The sequence below is a fragment of the Ranitomeya variabilis genome, chromosome 5 (assembly GCF_051348905.1).
Source record: "Ranitomeya variabilis isolate aRanVar5 chromosome 5, aRanVar5.hap1, whole genome shotgun sequence".
Classification (NCBI taxonomy): Eukaryota; Metazoa; Chordata; class Amphibia; order Anura; family Dendrobatidae; genus Ranitomeya; species Ranitomeya variabilis.
Window position 1 is genome coordinate 519295620 of NC_135236.1, and position 19565 is coordinate 519315184.

General features: G+C 42.2%; 3 protein-coding genes across 3 annotated transcripts in view; all 3 read left to right on the plus strand.

Annotated features, from left to right (window-relative positions):
• Window positions 1-19565, plus strand: part of ERGIC1 (endoplasmic reticulum-golgi intermediate compartment 1) — a 124338-nt gene that overhangs the window by 59802 nt on the left and 44971 nt on the right. The window contains exon 4 of the mRNA XM_077265792.1: window positions 17418-17512. Coding sequence (XP_077121907.1) covers window positions 17418-17512 — 95 coding nt within the window. The remainder of the gene's footprint in view (window positions 1-17417; window positions 17513-19565) is intronic.
• Window positions 772-3551, plus strand: LOC143773449 (uncharacterized). The gene is made up of 3 exons (XM_077260897.1): window positions 772-2464; window positions 2559-3466; window positions 3528-3551. The coding sequence occupies exons 1-3, from the start codon at window positions 2233-2235 to the stop codon at window positions 3549-3551; spliced, it is 1164 nt and encodes a 387-aa protein (XP_077117012.1). The 5' UTR covers window positions 772-2232.
• On the plus strand, window positions 3824-5857 carry LOC143776412 (uncharacterized). Its single transcript, XM_077265791.1, has 2 exons — window positions 3824-5467; window positions 5841-5857. Coding segments are annotated over exons 1-2 (1596 nt in total). The 5' UTR covers window positions 3824-3873; the 3' UTR covers window positions 5843-5857.

A 19565-nucleotide genomic window follows, 5' to 3' on the forward strand; every position in this document is an offset into this window, starting at 1 on the left:
ATCCGGCTAATTTTCAAAAAAAACGGATCAGGGGAATGTTGCCGCCGGATCAGGTTTTTTTCCCATAGACTTGTACTAGTGCCGTATTGCACCGGATGACATTGCGTTTCGTCTGGTTTTCGCCGGATCCTGCAAATCTTCCGGTTTCTTGAAAAAACGTCAATAGCAACGTTTTCTGTCTCCGGTGAAAAGACCTGAAGCGCCGGATCCGGCGCTTCCGGCTGTTTGCTAGAATGGAAAGCTATGGGAGCCGGAAGGTGCCGGATCCGGAAAAAGGCGGAACCGGCGGCCTGATCCGGTTTTTTAAACTGAGCATGCTCCAAATTTTATTTTTATCCAATAATGTAGATAGGCTAGCCGGATCTGTCAAAAAAACGGATCCGTCGCGTCAGCTTTTCACAATCTGCGCCGGATCCAGTTTTTCCAACATTCGCCGGATTTAGCCTGACACTGAAAACCTGATGTGTGAAAGTAGCCTTAGTCTTTGTTCTTTGGAAAATAACATGTAGGCCTCATGGTTGACTTTATTTTTTTCTGGACAGCTTATCACAAAATCATGGACAGACAATATTTTTAACAAAAACATTGAAAAACCTTAATAAATCCTCATGATTCTAATTGATGCAGGTCTATAGCCTATAATATGATATGAAGACGTTGGCTACATTCACTATAAAATGATAATTACAGTCAAAATAATTGGTATAAAAGTTTCTTCAGCTTCAAAAACGTCACGGATGCCTTACATTCTTTTACCCTTCGCCACGACAGCACCCCACATGAGAGAGAGGGATCCGCCCCATAGGAACAGGAAACCTACAGAATAAAAGGAGGCGGTCCCCTCTCCTCCTCAGTTTAGGTTTCCTGTTCCTACAGGGACCCGGCTTACCTACAGATGAAGAGGATCCCTGGGCCATGCACCCGCCTGCGTCGGTATCTGAGGGAACGGCAGGGGCTGCGGTTCCAGAAGCAGCGGCGGGGGAGCACCTGCTTGCAGCCTCCCCCCTCGTCTGGCCAAGCATCCACGGTCCGGGTCCGGTCACCGTGGGTCCGCCCGGCACCGTGAGGACGCGCGCGCTGCTGCGGCCGGCTTAATATCCCTAGCCGCCGCATGGTGAGTGAGAGCGGCGCGTCTAACCCGGAAGTCGCTGGAGCACTTCCGGGTTGGTCCGGGGAGGCAGGAGAATGGGCGGCAGATTCAAAAATGCAGCGCTAGCGTCGGGCCGGTGTGTGTAAGATGGCTTCACCGGCCGACGATGCGCACTTGCCCGCAGTGCAACAGCGTTCTCCTAGCAAGGAGAGAAGCGCTAGGAGCAGCACAAAGAGTGGTGGTCGACCTCCAGAGAAGAGTTCTACCACCAAACGAAATCCGCCTCCAGAACCGGTACCTGTCAGCTTCACTGGGTGAGTTTTTGAAAGAGTCTCTTCCTATATGCTGATATATGTTCCTCCTGTATCTTTCCTAGACTAAGAAAAGGACACACAAATCCAAGCACAAGGAATGTGCTTTATGTACGCAGCCCCTCCCGGATGATTATGTTAAAAAACTGTGTTCGGAGTGTATCATGCAAACCTTACGGCAGGAAAACATAATGACTCCATCAGATGTCAGAGCTATGATCCGGGAAGAAATGCAGGGGTTGGCGCAGACTAGTACCACCAGTACCCGTCAGCTTAGTAGGTCCAAATCTCCGGTCAGTTCACAGTCGGAGGACGTATGTATATCCTCAGGCGAAGCGGAATCCCAGCCGAGCTCATCCGAGACTGAAGGGGGACTTTGTCTTCCCAACAGCAGTGTGGACAATTTAATAAAATCTGTCAGAAGCACGATGGGGTGCTCAGATGAAAAAGAAAGTAAATCGGCTCAGGACATCATGTTCGCGGGGTTAGGACAGAGGAAACGTAGGTCCTTCCCCGTCATAAAAACTATTAAAGAAATAGTAAAAAAAAGAGTGGGATAAGCAAAATAGAGGTTTTCTACCATCAGCCTCTAAAAGACGCTATCCCTTCAGCGACGAGGAGCTAAATACCTGGTCGAAGGTGCCAAAGGTGGATGCCGCTGTAGCCTCCACAACCAAACAGTCGGTCTTACCGGTGGAGGATTCAGGAGTCCTGACAGACCCGCTGGACCGTAAAGCGGAAGCTTTACTAAAAAGGTCGTGGGAAGCCAACACGGGGGCATTCAGGCCCGCCATATCTAGCACCTGCACTGCAAGGTCACTACTAGTGTGGATGGAGCAACTGGAGGAACAGATTAGAGGTAGAACTTCGAGAGAGTCAATCCTGCCGAAATTCCCTCTAATCAAAGAAGCAGTAGCATTCCTGGCTGATGCCTCTGTGGATTCGCTACGCCTAGCAGCCAGGTCAGCCGGCCTAGTGAACACAGCCCGGCGAGCACTCTGGCTAAAGAACTGGAAAGGGGACGCACAGGCCAAAGCAAAACTTTGTGCGATCCCCTGCCAGGGTGAGTTTCTTTTCGGAAAAGCGCTGGATGAGCTCCTGAGTAAAGCAGGAGAAAGGAAAAAAGGCTTCCCTAACCAGTATCTTCCATCCTACAGGAGAGCCTTCAAAAGACGTCCCTTTACCAGGAACAAGCCGTTTGAACAAAGGGAGCGATGGGAGTCGAAGGACCCGAAGCAAAAAGGTGCCTTTTTTAGCGGGTCCCATAACCCGAAACGCAAATACCGCTAACCAGGAGGTAGGCGGCAGATTAAAATTCTTCCTCCCCAGATGGGAACAAATAACATCCAGCCAGTGGATTCTGGACATTGTACAATACGGCCTAAAATTGGATTTTGACCGAATCCCTTGGGATTCCTTTATAGTAACATCTCCAAAAGGTCAAGACCAACAAAGGGCTCTGGAATCAGAGATCCTATCTCTTCTGTCTAAAAAAGTCCTGATAGAAGTTCCCCAGGATCAAGAAGGGAAGGGGTTCTATTCCCCTTTATTCTTGATCAATAAGCCTGATGGTTCATTTAGAACCATCATAAACCTCAAGAGATTAAACGCCTTCCTGCGTAATCATACCTTCAAAATGGAATCCATTAGTTCAACCATAAAACTCTTGTTTCCTAGGTGTGTCATGGCCGGAATAGACTTAAAGGATGCCTATTATCATCTTCCCATACATGCCGAACATCAAAAGTATCTAAGGGTAGCAGTCATCCTGGAAGGACAGGTTCGTCACTTTCAGTATGTTGCAATGCCATTTGGGCTTTCTATGGCTCCCCGCATCTTCACTAAGGTGATATTAGAAGTGATGGCTCATCTACGTCAACGAGATACCTTGATAATACCCTACCTAGATGACTTTCTAGTGGTGGGAAACTCTATGCTCCAGTGTAAAACCCGTCTATCTAATACGATCTCGTCCCTACAGGAGTTAGGTTGGATCGTCAACTTCGAAAAATCCCGGCTGAGTCCAGAAACCGTCCAGACATTTCTAGGAATCCAGCTAGACTCCGTAAGTCAGAGATGCTTCCTCCCCCAGGCAAAGAAACTGACTATACAATCAAGGGTATCAGACGCAATACACAACCCATACATGACACTAAGGAAGGGCATGTCTTTGCTGGGGTCATTATCATCATGTATCCCTGCTGTACCATGGGCACAATTTCATACTCGTCAATTACAGTATGAGGTATTGTCGGCTCAGGGAAAAGATGGACATCTAGAAAGCAGAATAACTCTTTCCAAAGATGTCTTAGAATCACTATCCTGGTGGCTAGACATGGACCACCTCTCAGAGGGTGTGCCATGGATAATAGACCCATCTAAAATAATTACCACCGACGCCAGCCCTATTGGGTAGGGAGCACATATGAAAGACAGTCTGGCCCAAGATACTTGGGACCAGGCAGAATTGTCATGTTCCTCCAATTGGAAGGAGTTAAAAGCGGTAGAATATGCCTTAAATCACTTTCTTCCGCAGATTCAAGGAGCAAATGTAAGAATTTACTCAGACAATTCCACCACAGTGGCATATGTGAACCGTCAGGGTGGTACAAGGTCAGGAAGTCTAATGACCATAGCTGCAGACATCTTCCAGCTGGCAGAGACTCATCTAACATCCCTAACAGCCCTGCACATCAGAGGTGTAGAGAACATCAGGGCAGACTACCTCAGCCGAAACGAGTTACGTCAAGGGGAATGGACCTTAAACAGATCCATATTCAGTATGATAACAGAATCATGGGGGATACCACAAATCGACCTATTTGCCACAAGAGACAACCGGCAAGTAAGAAGGTTCGCTTCCCTGAACGCCATGGATCACCCAGATATGTTGGACTCTCTCCACCATCCTTGGAGGTTCCAGCTGGCATACGCCTTTCCTCCGATGTCTCTGATTCCACTAGTGATCAGAAAAATCAGGAGGGAACAAGCAAGAGTGATCCTCATTGCACCATTCTGGCCGAAAAGACCATGGTTCTCTTGTCTCCAGACCATGTGCCTATGCGATCCATGGATTCTCCCATCAGACAAGAAACTGCTGTCCCAAGGCCCCTTTTTCCACCCGCAAGTGAAAGGTCTTCACTTGACGGCGTGGAATTTGAGAGGCAACTACTAAGATCAAGAGGGTTCTCAGCAGAACTAGTAAACACCCTCTTATTGAGCAGGAAAAGATCTACCACCCTGATATATAGTAGGGTATGGAATAAATTCTTAGACTTTTACACGGTACCGTTCACTAAGCAAGTTCCAGTCACACCTATTCTAGAGTTCTTGCAAAAAGGCCGAGAGTTGGGGTTATCTGTAAACACCTTAAGAGTTCAGGTCTCGGCATTAGGAGCCCTATATGGATGCAATATAGCAGCTAATAGGTGGATCTCCAGATTCATAAAATCTTGTGAACGTAGTAAACCGGTCCATATTCCCCGTCTACCTCCGTGGGATTTAAATCTAGTGCTAGAGGCCTTAACCAGCTCCCCATTTGAGCCACTAGATTCAATACCTTTAAAAATCCTGACATATAAAGTAGCCCTCTTGGTAGCCCTAACCTCAGCTAGACGGGTTAGCGACATCCAGGCCCTATCAGTAGACCCACCCTTCTTACTGATATTCCATGATCGGATAGTCCTAAAACCAGACCCCTCATACCTCCCTAAGGTAGCGTCCACCTACCACAGGTCCCAAGAGATATTTCTCCCTTCCTTTTTTGATTCACCTGTAACTCCAGAACAGCACAAATTCCACACCTTAGATGTCAGAAGAGCCATCCTGACCTATATAGAAAGGTGTCAGACATGGAGGGAGAGTAGGGCTCTGTTTATCTCCTTTCAGGGCCACAAGAAAGGACATGGGGTCACGAGAGCTACCATATCTCGATGGATCAGAGATGCTATCTGCTTGGCCTATACGTCAAAAGGCGAGATTCCTCCAGCGGGTATTAAAGCTCACTCAACACGAGCCATGGCTTCCTCCTGGGCGGAACAAGCGGATGTACCGATCCATTTAATATGTAAGGCCGCAACTTGGTCTACACCTTCTACCTTTTACAACCATTATAGACTTGATCTATCTGCATCTTCTGATCTGACCTTTGGTAGAGCTGTTCTTAATACAGTAATCCCACCCAAATAATGAATCTCTGAAAATCTCTCATGTGGGGTGCTGTCGTGGCGAAGGGTAAAAAGCCGGATTACTCACCGGTAATGCTCTTTTAATGAGTCCACGACAGCACCCATTTACTACCCTCCCTAAATTATGCACAGCTCTTCCTTTTAAATTCACAAATAATGGTTGTATAGAGTTTAAGATATTTTGCTGAATAAGAATTAATACTAAAGCTTTTTGCGGTTCCCTTTTTGTACTCTGTAAACTAAACTGAGGAGGAGAGGGGACCGCCTCCTTTTATTCTGTAGGTTTCCTGTTCCTATGGGGCGGATCCCTCTCTCTCATGTGGGGTGCTGTCGTGGACTCATTAAAAGAGCATTACCGGTGAGTAATCCGGCTTTTTTTACAGATAGGGGGGAAAAAGTATCCAATTTTGCGAACTGTCCAGGAATTTCTGGACGATTGGCGACTATGTTAGGAATACAGTTAACAGTTAAATAGATTTGTGTATGTGATGTTTCTAAAGCATTGTTTGGCAGTAGTAATAATAGGTCTGTATTGTATTACTGCGGCTGTAGGCTATATGGACTTTGTAAGGGTTGTGAGGGAGCGCCGATTGTGGTGTGCAGCCAATCCAATAGCAGCCTGCTACATCGGGCTCTGCTACATCGGGGCTCTGCTACATCGGGCTCTGCTGGTACCCATTTAGTAAGCAGATAGTAGTTTGGCTTTGAAGAGCCATTTTGTCTGCTCACTTGTGACCTAGTCCCTAATAACAGGGCCTCTTAGGAATGTTTTACTTCCTCCTTAATACCCAAAAGAAAACCAAGGATTGCGTGTATCTTATCAGGATAGCGCTGAAGCACTTTTTTACATTCTTATGTTATTACATTGGTATGCAGCTTTTGATGAGGATGAATGCTTCAGATACGTGACCTCCTTTACACCTGTGCTTTACATTCCAAAGTAGAAAACGGTGAAGCTATGACCAATATGTTTATGTAAAAGTCTTCCTTTTTAATTAGGGGACCTGCATTACTAATGGCTAATTAGTATCCCTGATATGGGTTTCATTTTGAATTGCCTCATTATATGGTCTTGTCTCATAGTAATTCCTGTTTTTATATTCCCTTTATTATGTTCTGATGGACGCCTTCTCTGAGGATTGGTGTAGTATAGTATGTACAGTACAGTAGTTTGGTATTAGTGGAATATACCCTGATGTAAGATCATGTCACTTCTTTTGAAGCGGCTCCTAATGTACAAAGGTCCAAACTAGGCAATGGCCAATCAAAAGGCTGCAGAAAACACTTTACAAAAAGGCTTAATAAAAATTCTGCAAAACTGCCTTAGGAAGTGAAAAATTCCTCACTGGAGAGTTTCCTGAAACAGATTTAAATGAAAAATAAAATGTGTTCAAATGCCCAAACAAATCTTCATCCGTCATTTATAGAATGCGGTATTGACTGGTAGTAGTCATGTGGGCTGATAGGTTTGATGGGCAATGACTCTTTTTCTGCTAGTTTTTATAAATGTTCGCAAAGGTCCTGTAGTCTGAAAGTAATATTGCATTCCTAGTTAGAGTATGTTTTATTTTTTATTTTTCTTAATTTAACCTGAGGGCCTCCTCTGATTGGTGCTGATCCACTGACTCCAGAACAGTTTTTCTTTTTCTTTTGTGCCCCTCTGTTCCAAAGTTATGCCCCCCAGTAATAATGGTGAAAATTTTCCCTTCAACCAATTGGGCGTGTAGCACTGAACTTCTGTGGGTGTGGCCATGTTTTGATTGGCCAGCATCAGAGGAGAAAACACAAACATCCACAGAGGAGGTCTGTGGTACACGCCCAGTTAGGTGAAGGGAAAATGTTCACCGTTATTACCAGGCGCATAACTTTATATAACGGCAGGGCACAGAAGAAAAGTAAAAACTGTCCCCGAATCAGTGAGGCCGCATTAACATTTTAATAATAGTGAAAAGTCCTCTTTAATATATAAAATGAATATAGCAAAAATGAATTTAACCCCTTTCTGCCATTGGACGTACTATTCTGTCCATGTGGGGTGGGCCCTACTTCCCAAGGACGGAATAGTACGTCCAGCACGATCGGCCGCGCTCACGGGGGGAGCGCGGCTGGGTGTCAGCTGCCTATCGCAGCTGACATCCGGCACTATGTGCCAGGAGCGGTCACGGACCGCCCCCGGCACATTAACCCCCAGCACACCGCGATCAAACATGATCGCGGTGTGCCGGCGGTACAGGGAACCATCGCGCAGGGAGGGGGCTCCCTGCGTGCTTCCCTGAGACCCCCGGAGCAACGCGATGTGATCGCGTTGCTCCGAGGGTCTCCTACCTCCTTCCTCGCTGCAGGTCCCGGATCCAAGATGGCCGCGGCATCCGGGTCCTGCAGGGAGGGAGGTGGCTTACCGAGTGCCTGCTCAGTGCAGGCGCTGGTAAGCCTGCTTTGCTCTAAGTCAGATCGGTGATCTGACAGAGTGCTATGCAAACTGTCAGATCACAGATCTGTGATGTCCCCCCCCTGGGACAAAGTAAAAAAGTAAAAAAAAAAAATGTCCACATGTGTAAAAAATAAAAATAAAAAAAAAATTCCTAAATAAATAATAAAAAAAAATTATTCCCATAAATACAATTCTTTATCTAAATAAAAAAAAAATCAAACAATAAAAGTAAATATATTTAGTATTGCCGCGTCCGTAACGACCCCACCTATAAAACTATATCACTAGTTAACCCCTTCAGTGAACACCGTAAAAAAAAAAAAAAAAAAAAAGAGGCAAAAAACAACGCTTTATTCTCATACCGCCAAACAAAAAGTGGAATAACACGCGATCAAAAAGACGGATATAAATAACCATGGTACCACTGAAAACGTCATCTTGTCCCGCAAAAAACGAGCCGCCATACACCATCATCAGCGAAAAAATTTAAAAGTTATAGTCCTCAGAATAAAGCGATGCCAAAATAATTATTTTTTCTATAAAAGTTTTTATCGTATAAAAGCGCCAAAACATAAAAAAATGATATGAGGTATCGCTGTAATCGTACTGACCCGAAGGATAAAACTGCCTTATCAATTTTACCAAACGCAGAACGGTATAAACGCCTCCCCCAAAAGAAATTCATGAATAGCTGGTTTTTGGTCATTCTGCCTCACAAAAATCGGAATAAAAAGCGATCAAAAAATCTCCCGTGCCCGAACATGTTACCAATAAAAACGTCAACTCGTCCCGCAAAAAACAAGACCTCACATGACTCTGTGGACTCAAATATGGAAAAATTATAGCTCTCAAAATGTGGTAACGCAAAAAATATTTTTTGCAATAAAAAGCGTCTTTCAGTGTGTGACGGCTGCCAATCATAAAAATCTGCTAAAAAAAACCCGCTATAAAAGTAAATCAAACCCCCCTTCATCACCCGCTTAGTTAGGGAAAATAAAAAAATGTATTTATTTCCATTTTCCCATTAGGGCTAGGGTTAGGGTTAGGGTTGGGGCTAGGGTTAAGGCTACATTTAGGGTTGGGGCTAAAGTTAGGGTTAGGGTTTGGATTACATTTACGGTTGGGAATAGGGTTGGGATTAGGGTTAGGGGTGTGTCTGGGTTAGAGGTGTGGTTAGGGTTACCGTTGGGATTAGGCTTAGGGGTGTGTTTGGATTAGGGTTTCAGTTATAATTGGGGTGTTTCCACTGTTTAGGCACATCAGGGGCTCTCCAAACGCGACATGGTGTTCGATTTCCATTCCAGCCAATTCTGCGTTGAAAAAGTAAAACAGTGCTCCTTCCCTTCCAAGCTCTCCCGTGCGCCCAAACAGGGGTTTACCCCAACATATGGGGTATCAGCGTACTCGGAACACATTGGAGAACAACTTTTGGGGTCCAATTTCTCCTGTTACCCTTGGGAAAATACAAAACTAGGGGCTAAAAAATAATTTTTGTGGAAAAAAAATATATTTTTTATTTGCATGGCTCTGCGTTATAAACTGTAGTGAAACACTTGGGGGTTCAAAGTTCTCACAACACATCTAGATGAGTTCCTTGGGCGGTCTAGTTTCCGATATTGGGTCACTTGTGGGGGGTTTCTACTGTTTAGGTACATTAGGGGCTCTGCAAACGCAATGTGATGCCTGCAGACCAATCCATCTAAGTCTGCATTGCAAATGATGCTCCTTCCCTTCCGAGCTCTGCCATGCGCTCAAACGGTGGTTCCCCCCCAGATATCAGGTATCAGCGTACTCAGGACAAATTGGACAACAATATATAGGGTCCAATTTCTCCTGTTACCCTTGGAAAAATACAAAACTGGGGGCGAAAAAATAATTTTTGTGGGAAAAAATTTTTGTTTTATTTTTACGGCTCTGCATTATAAACTTCTGTGAAGCACTTGGTGGGTCAAAGTGCTCACCACACATCTAGATAAGTTCCTTAGGGGTCTACTTTCCAAAATGGTGTCACTTGTGGGGGGTTTCAATGTTTAGGCACATCAGTGGCTCTCCAAACGCAACATGGCGTCCCATCTCAATTCCTGTCAATTTTGCAGTGAAAAGTCAAACGGCGCTCCTTCCATTCTGAGCTCTCCCATGCGCCCAAACAGTGGTGTACCCCCACATATGGGGTATCAGTGTACTCAGGACAAATTGTACAACAGCTTTTGGGGTCCAATTTCTTCTCTTACTCTTGTGAAAATAAAAAATTGGGGGCGAAAAGATAATTTTTGTGAAAAAATGATTTTTTATTTTTACGGTTCTGCATTATAAACTTCTGTGAAGCACTTGGTGGGTCAAAGTGCTCACCACACCTCTAGATAAGTTCCTTAGGGGGTCTACTTTCCAAAATGGTGTCACTTGTGGGGGGTTTCAATGTTTAGGCACATCAGTGGCTCTCCAAACGCAACATGGCGTCCCATCTCAATTCCAGTCAATTTTGCATTGAAAAGTCAAATGGCGCTCCTTCGCTTCCGAGCTCTGTCATGCGCCCAAACAGTGGTTTACCCCCACATATGGGGTATCGGCATACTCAGGACAAATTGTACAACATCTTTTGGGGTCCATTTTCTCCTGTTGCCCTTGGTAAAATAAAACAAATTGGAGCTGAAGTAAATTTTGTGTGAAAAAAAGTTAAATGTTCATTTTTATTTAAACATTCCAAAAATTCCTGTGAAATACCTGAAGGGTTAATAAACTTTTTGAATGTGGTTCTGAGCACCTTGATTGGTGCAGTTTTTAGAATGGTGTCACACTTGGGTATTTTCTATCATATAGACCCCTCAAAATGACTTCAAATGAGATGTGGTCCCTAAAAAAAAAAATGGTGTTGTAAAAATGAGAAATTGCTGGTCAACTTTTAACCCTTATAACTCCCTAACAAAAAAAAATGTTGGTTCCAAAATGGTGCTGATGTAAAGTAGACATGTGGGAAATGTTACTTATTAAGTATTTTGTGTGACATATCTCTGTGATTTAATTGCATAAAAATTCAAAGTTGGAAAATTGCAAAATTTTTGCCAAATTTCCATTTTTTTCACAAATAAACGCAGGTAATATCAAAGAAATTTTACCACTATCATGAAGTACAATATGTCATGAGAAAACAGTGTCAGAATCACCAGGATCCGTTGAAGCGTTCCAGAGTTATAACCTCATAAAGGGACAGTGGTCAGAATTGTAAAAATTGGCCCGGTCATTAACGTGCAAACCACCCTTGGGGGTGAAGGGGTTAAATTAAGTTATCTTTATGGTGGGAAGTTGGACATAGTGGTGGGTCAAAAATGCAAGCCATTGATAATGGAGACATTCAGCAGTGTGATAGTGCACAATTCCATTTCTGACAGATTTGACAAATTTGAAGGAAAGGCTGAAGAATTAAAGGGGTGTTCCCACCTCCAAACTCCTATCCCAATATGTAGTAGGTGTAAAATTAGAAAATACCTCCAATTAGAATGTGCAGGGCATTGCAGTTTCTTAGATATCCATGGTTATGACCACTCATATAGTGACAGTTAGCTGTTAATGGTCGTAACCATGGGGTAGGCGACACAGCTTATCAGGAGAACTATACTACATGTCTAATTGGAGGTGTTGCCCCCAAATAACATGCTAATGTGAATAGAGTCTTTGTGGCTTATTGTAAGTGAGAATCTAAACAACCTTGATTCTTCTGCTTATTTTTTTTTCCATAAATACACTTTTGTGCATCATTTTCTTCAGTTTTCGTTCATTGGTGACATGTGATTGCTGGTCCTCATGACCTTCTCTGCATAAAATGAAGGTACCGGTAATTGAGAATATATAAAGGTTAAACACTGTGCTATGTTCTACCCGTGCTGGTACAACATGATTATGGGTAGTGGTGGTCTTACAGTGCATGGTCTCTGCTGATGACTAGTTTTCAGTATCCTAATCTTCCTCCGACTCATGATCTCTGCTCCCACTGACGTCTCCGTCACTGATATCATGTGGTTTCCCTATAATTAAATGTAATTATTATCAATAACCTAGTTTCCATGATAATTACAACCTTTACTAACAGCCAAATAAAGCTGCTCCAGTATAAATACTATATGTAAATGGTTATATAAGACATTTTGTGGCTTTATTAGTCTATTTTGTGAAGGTGTGTCTTGCATAACGCCAACTATTGATGCCAGCATTTGTGTAGTTGCATAAGTTTTGGGACTTTGAATTATACCTGCTGGCTAAAGGCCAACGACTTCTCTTCTCCAAACTTTCCAGAGGAAATTCCCAAAAAGGAGAAATATTACATGAGCCATATCCTTCTAGATTAGAGCTCGTCAAAGTTGGCCTGCGGGCCACATCCAGCCCTCTTGCTGCTCCAGTCTGGCCTGCAGACCATGACAGCCGAAGGGCTAAACCATGGCGTATGGGCTGCAATATGCCCATGCCCTCTGCCACCTGCTTCACAGTGTCACTATTATCTGATAATGTAGACGGCGGTGTATACATTTTGCATAGGAAGGAGCTGCCAACTCCATGTTCCACCAATCGGCGTGTGAGAGTCAGTGCATCGGAGACAGGGTCAGAGCGCTAGGAAAATGGGAGTGAGGTATGCCGTGTTTTCTTTTATATGTGTATAGGAGGCTATGTGGGGGCTCATATTGTATATAGGAGGCTATGTGGGGGCTCATACTGTATATAGGGGCTATATGGGGGCTCATACTGTATTTAGGGGCAATTGTAAAGCAAAAAGTTAGGCTCACCTATGTTCAATTCAGCTTGTGAAATTAAGTGTAGGCGGTACATGGAGTGCTGTGTTGGAGAAACAAAGTGAAAATCTAGCATCACATCCATGGATTAAAAAAATGCCTTTTTTATTATCATGACTAATAGCCATTTGGTTTGCAACGTGTAAGGTCACCCCTCTGTCCATACCTTACTTTCCTTGAAAAGGATTTTAACCTTGATTTAATAAAGAAATCATTTTTTTTATCCATGGATGTGATGCTGGATTTTCACTTTATATATAGCGGGCTATGTGGGGGACTTACATTGTATATAGCGGGCTATGTGGGGGACTTACTGTATATAGGGGTTGTGAGAGGGCTCATATTGTATGTAAGTGGGCTGTGGCGGCTTATAGTGTATATAGGGGATGCCATCATACTTAATTCTGCTCAATATTAAGTGATAAAATTAATATTGCTATAAAATAATTATAATATGTTGATATTAATTTTCAGCAGCATTAATTTCAGGCTATTCTGCCCTGCCCAACAGTCACGGTCTCTTATGTAGCCTCTCGGGGAAAATGAATTGCCCACCCCTGTTCTAGATCGATACTAGGATCTGTCATTGTACAACGTTTTCACTTATATGTTCATTATTAATTCCTTGTGGATTTACAGTTGTGAAAAGTTTTCAGATTTTTATTAAATAATCCATAAAAACATAAAAGGATTTTCCTCTGCTTTTTCTTTTGTTTTTAGAAGGGTGGTCTGAGACTAAGCTGCTTGGGGCGCCATCAGCTAGTGATTTGTGGGATATAACCTGGCAGCAAACCTTTTATTTGGAGCCTGTAGAGGTAAAATGAAGCGTTCCAATAGGTCATACATAAAGGATGCAGATCCTCCGGAGAGTGGTAGGATCTTTGGTTCCACTCTCCACCCTAACGATTATATGAGGGTGATAAATGTGGGATTCTGATATCTACCTATTTATTATTATCTGAATCCCACATCTATAATCCCACATTTATAAATCTACCGCCCTTAGAAGCTGCGGCACGATATCCATGTTGCGGCTCTTATCCAGTTCTAAGCCCCTACCAGTACAGCATGTTCATTCCTTGTGCGGAATCGCGGGGATTCCGCACACATAGGAATGCATTGATCTGCCTACTTTCCGCATGGGGCTATGCCCACCATGCGGGAAGTAAACGGACCGTGTGCGGATGGTACCCAGGGTGGAGGAGAGGAGACTCTCCTCCTGGTCCTGGGAACCATATAATTGTTAAAAAAAAAAAAAAAAAAAAAATCATGATGTTCCGGCGTCCCTCGCAGCTTTCCCGATCCTCGCAATGCTTCCGTTCCCAATAATGCATTGCGAAAATGACCTGTGATGACGTGGGTCTCGCGAGACCGCTACGTCATCTGAGGTCATTGCCGCTAGGCATTATTGGGACCAGAGCATCGCGAGGAGCGGGAAGACTGTCAGGGACACCAGAAGGTGAGAATATCGTGATTTTTTAAATTTTTTTTTCATTATTTTTAACGTTCTATCTTTTTACTATTGATGCTACATAGGCAGCATCAATAGTAAAAAGTTGGTCACACTTGTCAATCTGTCAATCAGTTTTCCAAGCGATGCTACAGATCTCTTGGAAAATGCTAGCATTCTGCAAGCTAAAAACGCTTGCAAAAAATTATAGTGTTTAGTGGGAATACGCATGCCAATTCCGCATGCAATATACCCGCTACACGAGCTGCGGAATTTCCGCGGCAATTCTGCAACGTGTGCACTTAGCCTAACGTTACAATTTGTGACCATAAAAATTTAGAAAAGCTTTGTTTCCATAAATCTGTTCATGGTATCCAATAGCTGTAGCAGCTTTTGTGGGGTCCAGAGATTGAGGGGACCCTACTAAATTGGTTAAAAAAAAAAAAAGAAAAGAAAAATTGTAGATAAAACCACATGGGTGACTGTCCATTATCTGGTACTACTAGGTGGGCCTTTTGATATATGGATCAATACCTTTTAGGTATTTGTTACTTATGCTGCTGTTTGCGTTTTGCTGTGGGGACGTGAGTTCTAGTTGCACCCCTGTATCTGTCAGACTAGCTTCAGGTTGTATTTTTTCCTGAGTGTTTTGTTGTATTATTCATCCATACCGATGATGAGTTTCACTGTCTTTTTCCTTTCTGACCCGGTTTCTTGAGTTTTATTTTTTCAATTTTGTAATCACCTTGTGAGTAATGATTGGAACGCACCCGTTTAACCCACCCAAAATATTCTTGTTTCTAAAGTAGCAGAACACATTTATCCATCCTGCTGTGATGTTACATAATTGTTTTATTACCTCCATCCATCAGCTTCACACCCAGATCTGCCAAATGAGATTAGCAAAAGTAGATTTCTACTCTGATACAATTTACTAGGCCTGTTTGTAGAAGAAATAATTCTATGCTTTACAAATTAGAAACATGGAAGCATCTGTAAATTCCCAGCCCCTTATTACTTAGTGCCAATGGACATTTGATGCATTGTGTGGTTTACAAAATTGGTGGCTCTTGTGAAGCAATGATCATGGTCGGAGAAGGAGAAAATAAACAATTGCTATGTGGTGTGTGCCCACTGTAGTTCTTCTGTAGAAGAAGGGACCCATTCAGAGCTGTATATAGAGGGGACACGGAAATAAATTAGTCATGTAGGCAATGTGATGCGTGTATCCAAACCTAGGAAGAACATGAGCAGAGAAGGCATATGGCGGAGTTTTCAATGGTGACCAAGGGAGTGCTGACTCTGTTAGTCATCATAAAGAATGTAGGCTCGACCAGAGGACTGCAATTGATGGGCAAAGAGTGACTATGACCCCAGGTTATTGGTTGTCATCATCGGGCTTCACATTAAGATAGGTTTGCTCAGAGTCATGTCCTCCTTTGCTTTCTGGCGGTTAACACTGCGCATGCGCTGGCACATCCTAAATTTGTCTTACTTGAATTGCATTCCTTTGAAAATTTATAAAAATGTATATCATTAAACAGTGTTTTCTATTTTATGCTCAGGAATTCTTGATATTTTTCATAAATTCATCTTCGTTTCATAAAGTCATCGGAGTTTTGCCTGGAAACATGTCTTCCTGTGCTTTCTGATGGTTTACATGCGCATGCGCTGGCACATCCTAAATTTGATCCTACTTGAATTGCTTTAATAAAAATGAAAGAGCAACCACAGCCAATATAGAGTTACTCAGGAAAATATCCAGGCAGAGGTGAGATATAAAAATGCCTTTATTGTATCTGATTGGCAGCAATAAAAATAAAATAACATAACAATTGTGCGCACAACAGGACAAATAATAATTTAAATCTAAATCAATATGGGAGATGGTACAGGCTGACCCAATTAAGTATTCAAAATATCAGGTTAATACAACCCCCCCAAAAAAATAAGACAAAAAATCTATATGTGGGATATAGCATAAACAATACATGTATATGAAAAAAAAAAATATATATATATATATATATATATATATATATATATATATATATATATATATATATATATATATATATATATATATAGGCCCATATACTAAACACTCTAAAACGTGAAAAATGTGCAAAAATATTTTTTGCAACATTACCGAACTGTATAATATATATGCAAAAACTACAATGTAAAGTGCAAAATAATGAGTATATAAAAAAAATTCTTTTTAAACCATATGCAGCCTACATAATACGCCTCACAATATATTGTGCAAATGATGCAGAAAGAATAAAGTGCAATGTGCAAAATTGTGCAAGAACCATGAAAATTGTCACATCCGCACAAAGGTGCATAAATAAAACAAGTGCGACTGCTATTTATAGTGCGCAACTGCAATTTGTAATGTGCAAATAGTACCAATAGGAGAACCATTGTAGATAGCTGGAAAATATTTAACAGCACAGCACCAGAGGTGCCTAGATTATGTGGTAACGGATACAGAGTACTCCTCTGCAATCCAAGCACAGCCGAAGTCCCACGGCAGATTACCAAGAGCACTGTGTAAAAAAGGGGGGAATGTATATAATATACCTGTATAGGAAGGGTCAGCCAGGAAGGCGCACCCCGACGCGCGTTTCGGATCTCAGTCCTTCGTCCCCCTATACATGTATTGTTTATGCTATATCGCACATATAGATTTTTTGTCTTATTTTTTGGGGGGTTGTATTAACCTGATATTTTGAATACTTAATTGGGTCAGCCTGTACCATCTCCCATATTGATTTAGATTTTAATTATAAATTATTATTTGTCCTGTTGTGCGCACAATTGTTACGTTATTTTATCTTTATTGCTGCCAATCAGATACAATAAAGGCATTTTTATATCTCACCTCTGCCTGGTAATTTTTCTGGGTAACTCTATATTGGCTGTGGTTGCTCTTTCTGATTAGTGGTTTTCCACACTCTTCTCCACAGAACACTAGTCACTGGTACAATATACACATATTCTTTTTTTTTTCCTCATGTTGATTCTATAAATTATTGGCATATATGATTGGTGTATCTGTGGTTGTGTTAATTTAATAAAAATGAGACTGTTTTCTATTTTATTTTCAGGAATTCTTGACTTTTTTTCCATAGTCGCTGTCATAACTTTGGTGTTTTCTTTTTCAGTGTTAATGAGCTGTACGTAGATGACCCCGATAAAGAGAGTGGTGGCAAAATAGATGTGAGCCTGAACATCAGCATACCCAACCTCAACTGTGAATGTAAGTAAGCATTTCTCAGGTCACAAGCTTCATGCTCCTGTATTGATCTTCTAGGGCTCATTTATGATACATTTGTCTGGATGAGAGCATTATAATAGTTACATAGTTACATAGTTATTGAGGTTGAAGGAAGACTTTAAGTCCATCTAGTTCAACCCATAGCCTAACCTAACATGCCCTAACATGTTGATCCAGAGGAAGGCAAAAAAAACCCATGTGGCAAGGAGTAACTCCACCATGGGGAAAAAAATTCCTTCCCGACTCCACATACGGCAATCAGACTAATTCCCTGGATCAACGCCTTATCAAGGAATCTAGTGTATATACCCTGTAATATTATACTTTTCCAGAAAGGTATCCAGTCCCCTCTTAAATTTAATTAATGAATCACTCATTACAACATCATACGGCAGAGAGTTCCATAGTCTCTCTGCTCTTACAGTAAAGAATCCACGTCTGTTATTATGCTTAAACCTTCTTTCCTCCAGACGTAGAGGATGCCCCCTTGTCCCTGTCACCGGTCTATGATTAAAAAGATCATCAGAAAGGTCTTTGTACTGTCCCCTCATATATTTATACATTAAAATAAGATCACCCCTTAGTCTTCGTTTTTCCAAACTAAATAGCCCCAAGTGTAATAACCTATCTTGGTATTGCAGACCCCCCAGTCCTCTAATAACCTTGGTCGCTCTTCTCTGCACCCGCTCTAGTTCAGCTATGTCTTTCTTATACACCGGAGACCAGAACTGTGCACAGTATTCTAAGTGTGGTCGAACTAGTGACTTGTATAGAGGTAAAATTATGTTCTCCTCATGAGCATCTATGCCTCTTTTAATACATCCCATTATTTTATTTGCCTTTGTAGCAGCTGCCTGACACTGGCCACTGAATATGAGTCTGTCATCCACCCATACACCCAGGTCTTTTTCATTGATGGTTTTGCCCAGAGTTTTAGAATTAAGCACATAGTTATACATCTTATTACTTCTACCCAAGTGCATGACCTTACATTTATCCCCATTAAAACTCATTTGCCATTTATCAGCCCAAGCTTCTAGTTTACATAAATCATCCTGTAATATAAAATTGTCCTCCCCTGTATTGATTACCCTACAGAGTTTAGTGTCATCTGCAAATATTGAAATTCTACTCTGAATGCCCCCTACAAGGTCATTAATAAATATGTTAAAAAGAAGAGGGCCCAATACTGACCCCTGTGGTACCCCACTGCTAACCGCGACCCAGTCCGAGTGTGCTCCATTAATAACCACCCTTTGTTTCCTATCCCTGAGCCAGCTCTCAACCCACTTACACATATTTTCCCCTATCCCCATTACTCTCATTTTATGTATCAACCTTTTGTGTGGCACCGTATCAAAAGCTTTGGAAAAGTCCATATACACTACGTCCACTGGGTTCCCTTGGTCCAGTCCGGAACTTACCTCTTCATAGAAGCTGATCAAATTAGTCTGACATGAGCGGTCCCTAGTAAACCCGTGCTGATACTGGGTCATGAGGTTATTCCTCTTCAGATACTCCAGTATAGCATCCCTTAGAATGCCCTCCAGGATTTTACCCACAGTAGAGGTTAAACTTACTGGCCTATAATTACCGAGTTCAGTTTTTGCCCCTTTTTTGAATATTGGCACCACATTTGCTATACGCCACTCCTGTGGTACAGACCCTGTTATTATGGACTCTTTAAAGATTAAAAATAATGGTCTATCAATGACTGTACTTAGTTCCTGCAGTACTCGGGGGTGTATCCCATCCGGGCCCGGAGATTTGTCAATTTTAGTGATTTTTAGACGCCGCTGTACTTCCTGCTGGGTTAAGCAGTTGACATTTAATGGGGAATTTTTATCACTAGTCATATTGGCTGCCATGGGATTTTCTTTTGTAAATACTGATGAAAAAAAGTCATTTAGCAGATTGGCTTTTTCCTCATCCTCATCCACCATTTCACCCAGACTATTTTTAAGGGGGCCAACACTGTCATTTTTTAGTTTCTTACTATTTATATAGTTAAAGAATATTTTGGGATTATTTTTAC

Coding starts and splice junctions, on each gene's coding strand:
- LOC143776412 (XM_077265791.1), top strand. CDS start 3,874: ATGTTCCTCCAATTGGAAGGAGTTAAAAGCGGTAGAATATGCCTTAAA.
- LOC143773449 (XM_077260897.1), top strand. CDS start 2,233: ATGGAGCAACTGGAGGAACAGATTAGAGGTAGAACTTCGAGAGAGTCA. Junction 2,465..2,558: donor TTGTGCGATCCCCTGCCAGG/GTGAGTTTCTTT, acceptor TCCATCCTACAG/GAGAGCCTTCAAAAGACGTC. Junction 3,467..3,527: donor TAGGAATCCAGCTAGACTCC/GTAAGTCAGAGA, acceptor CAAGGGTATCAG/ACGCAATACACAACCCATAC.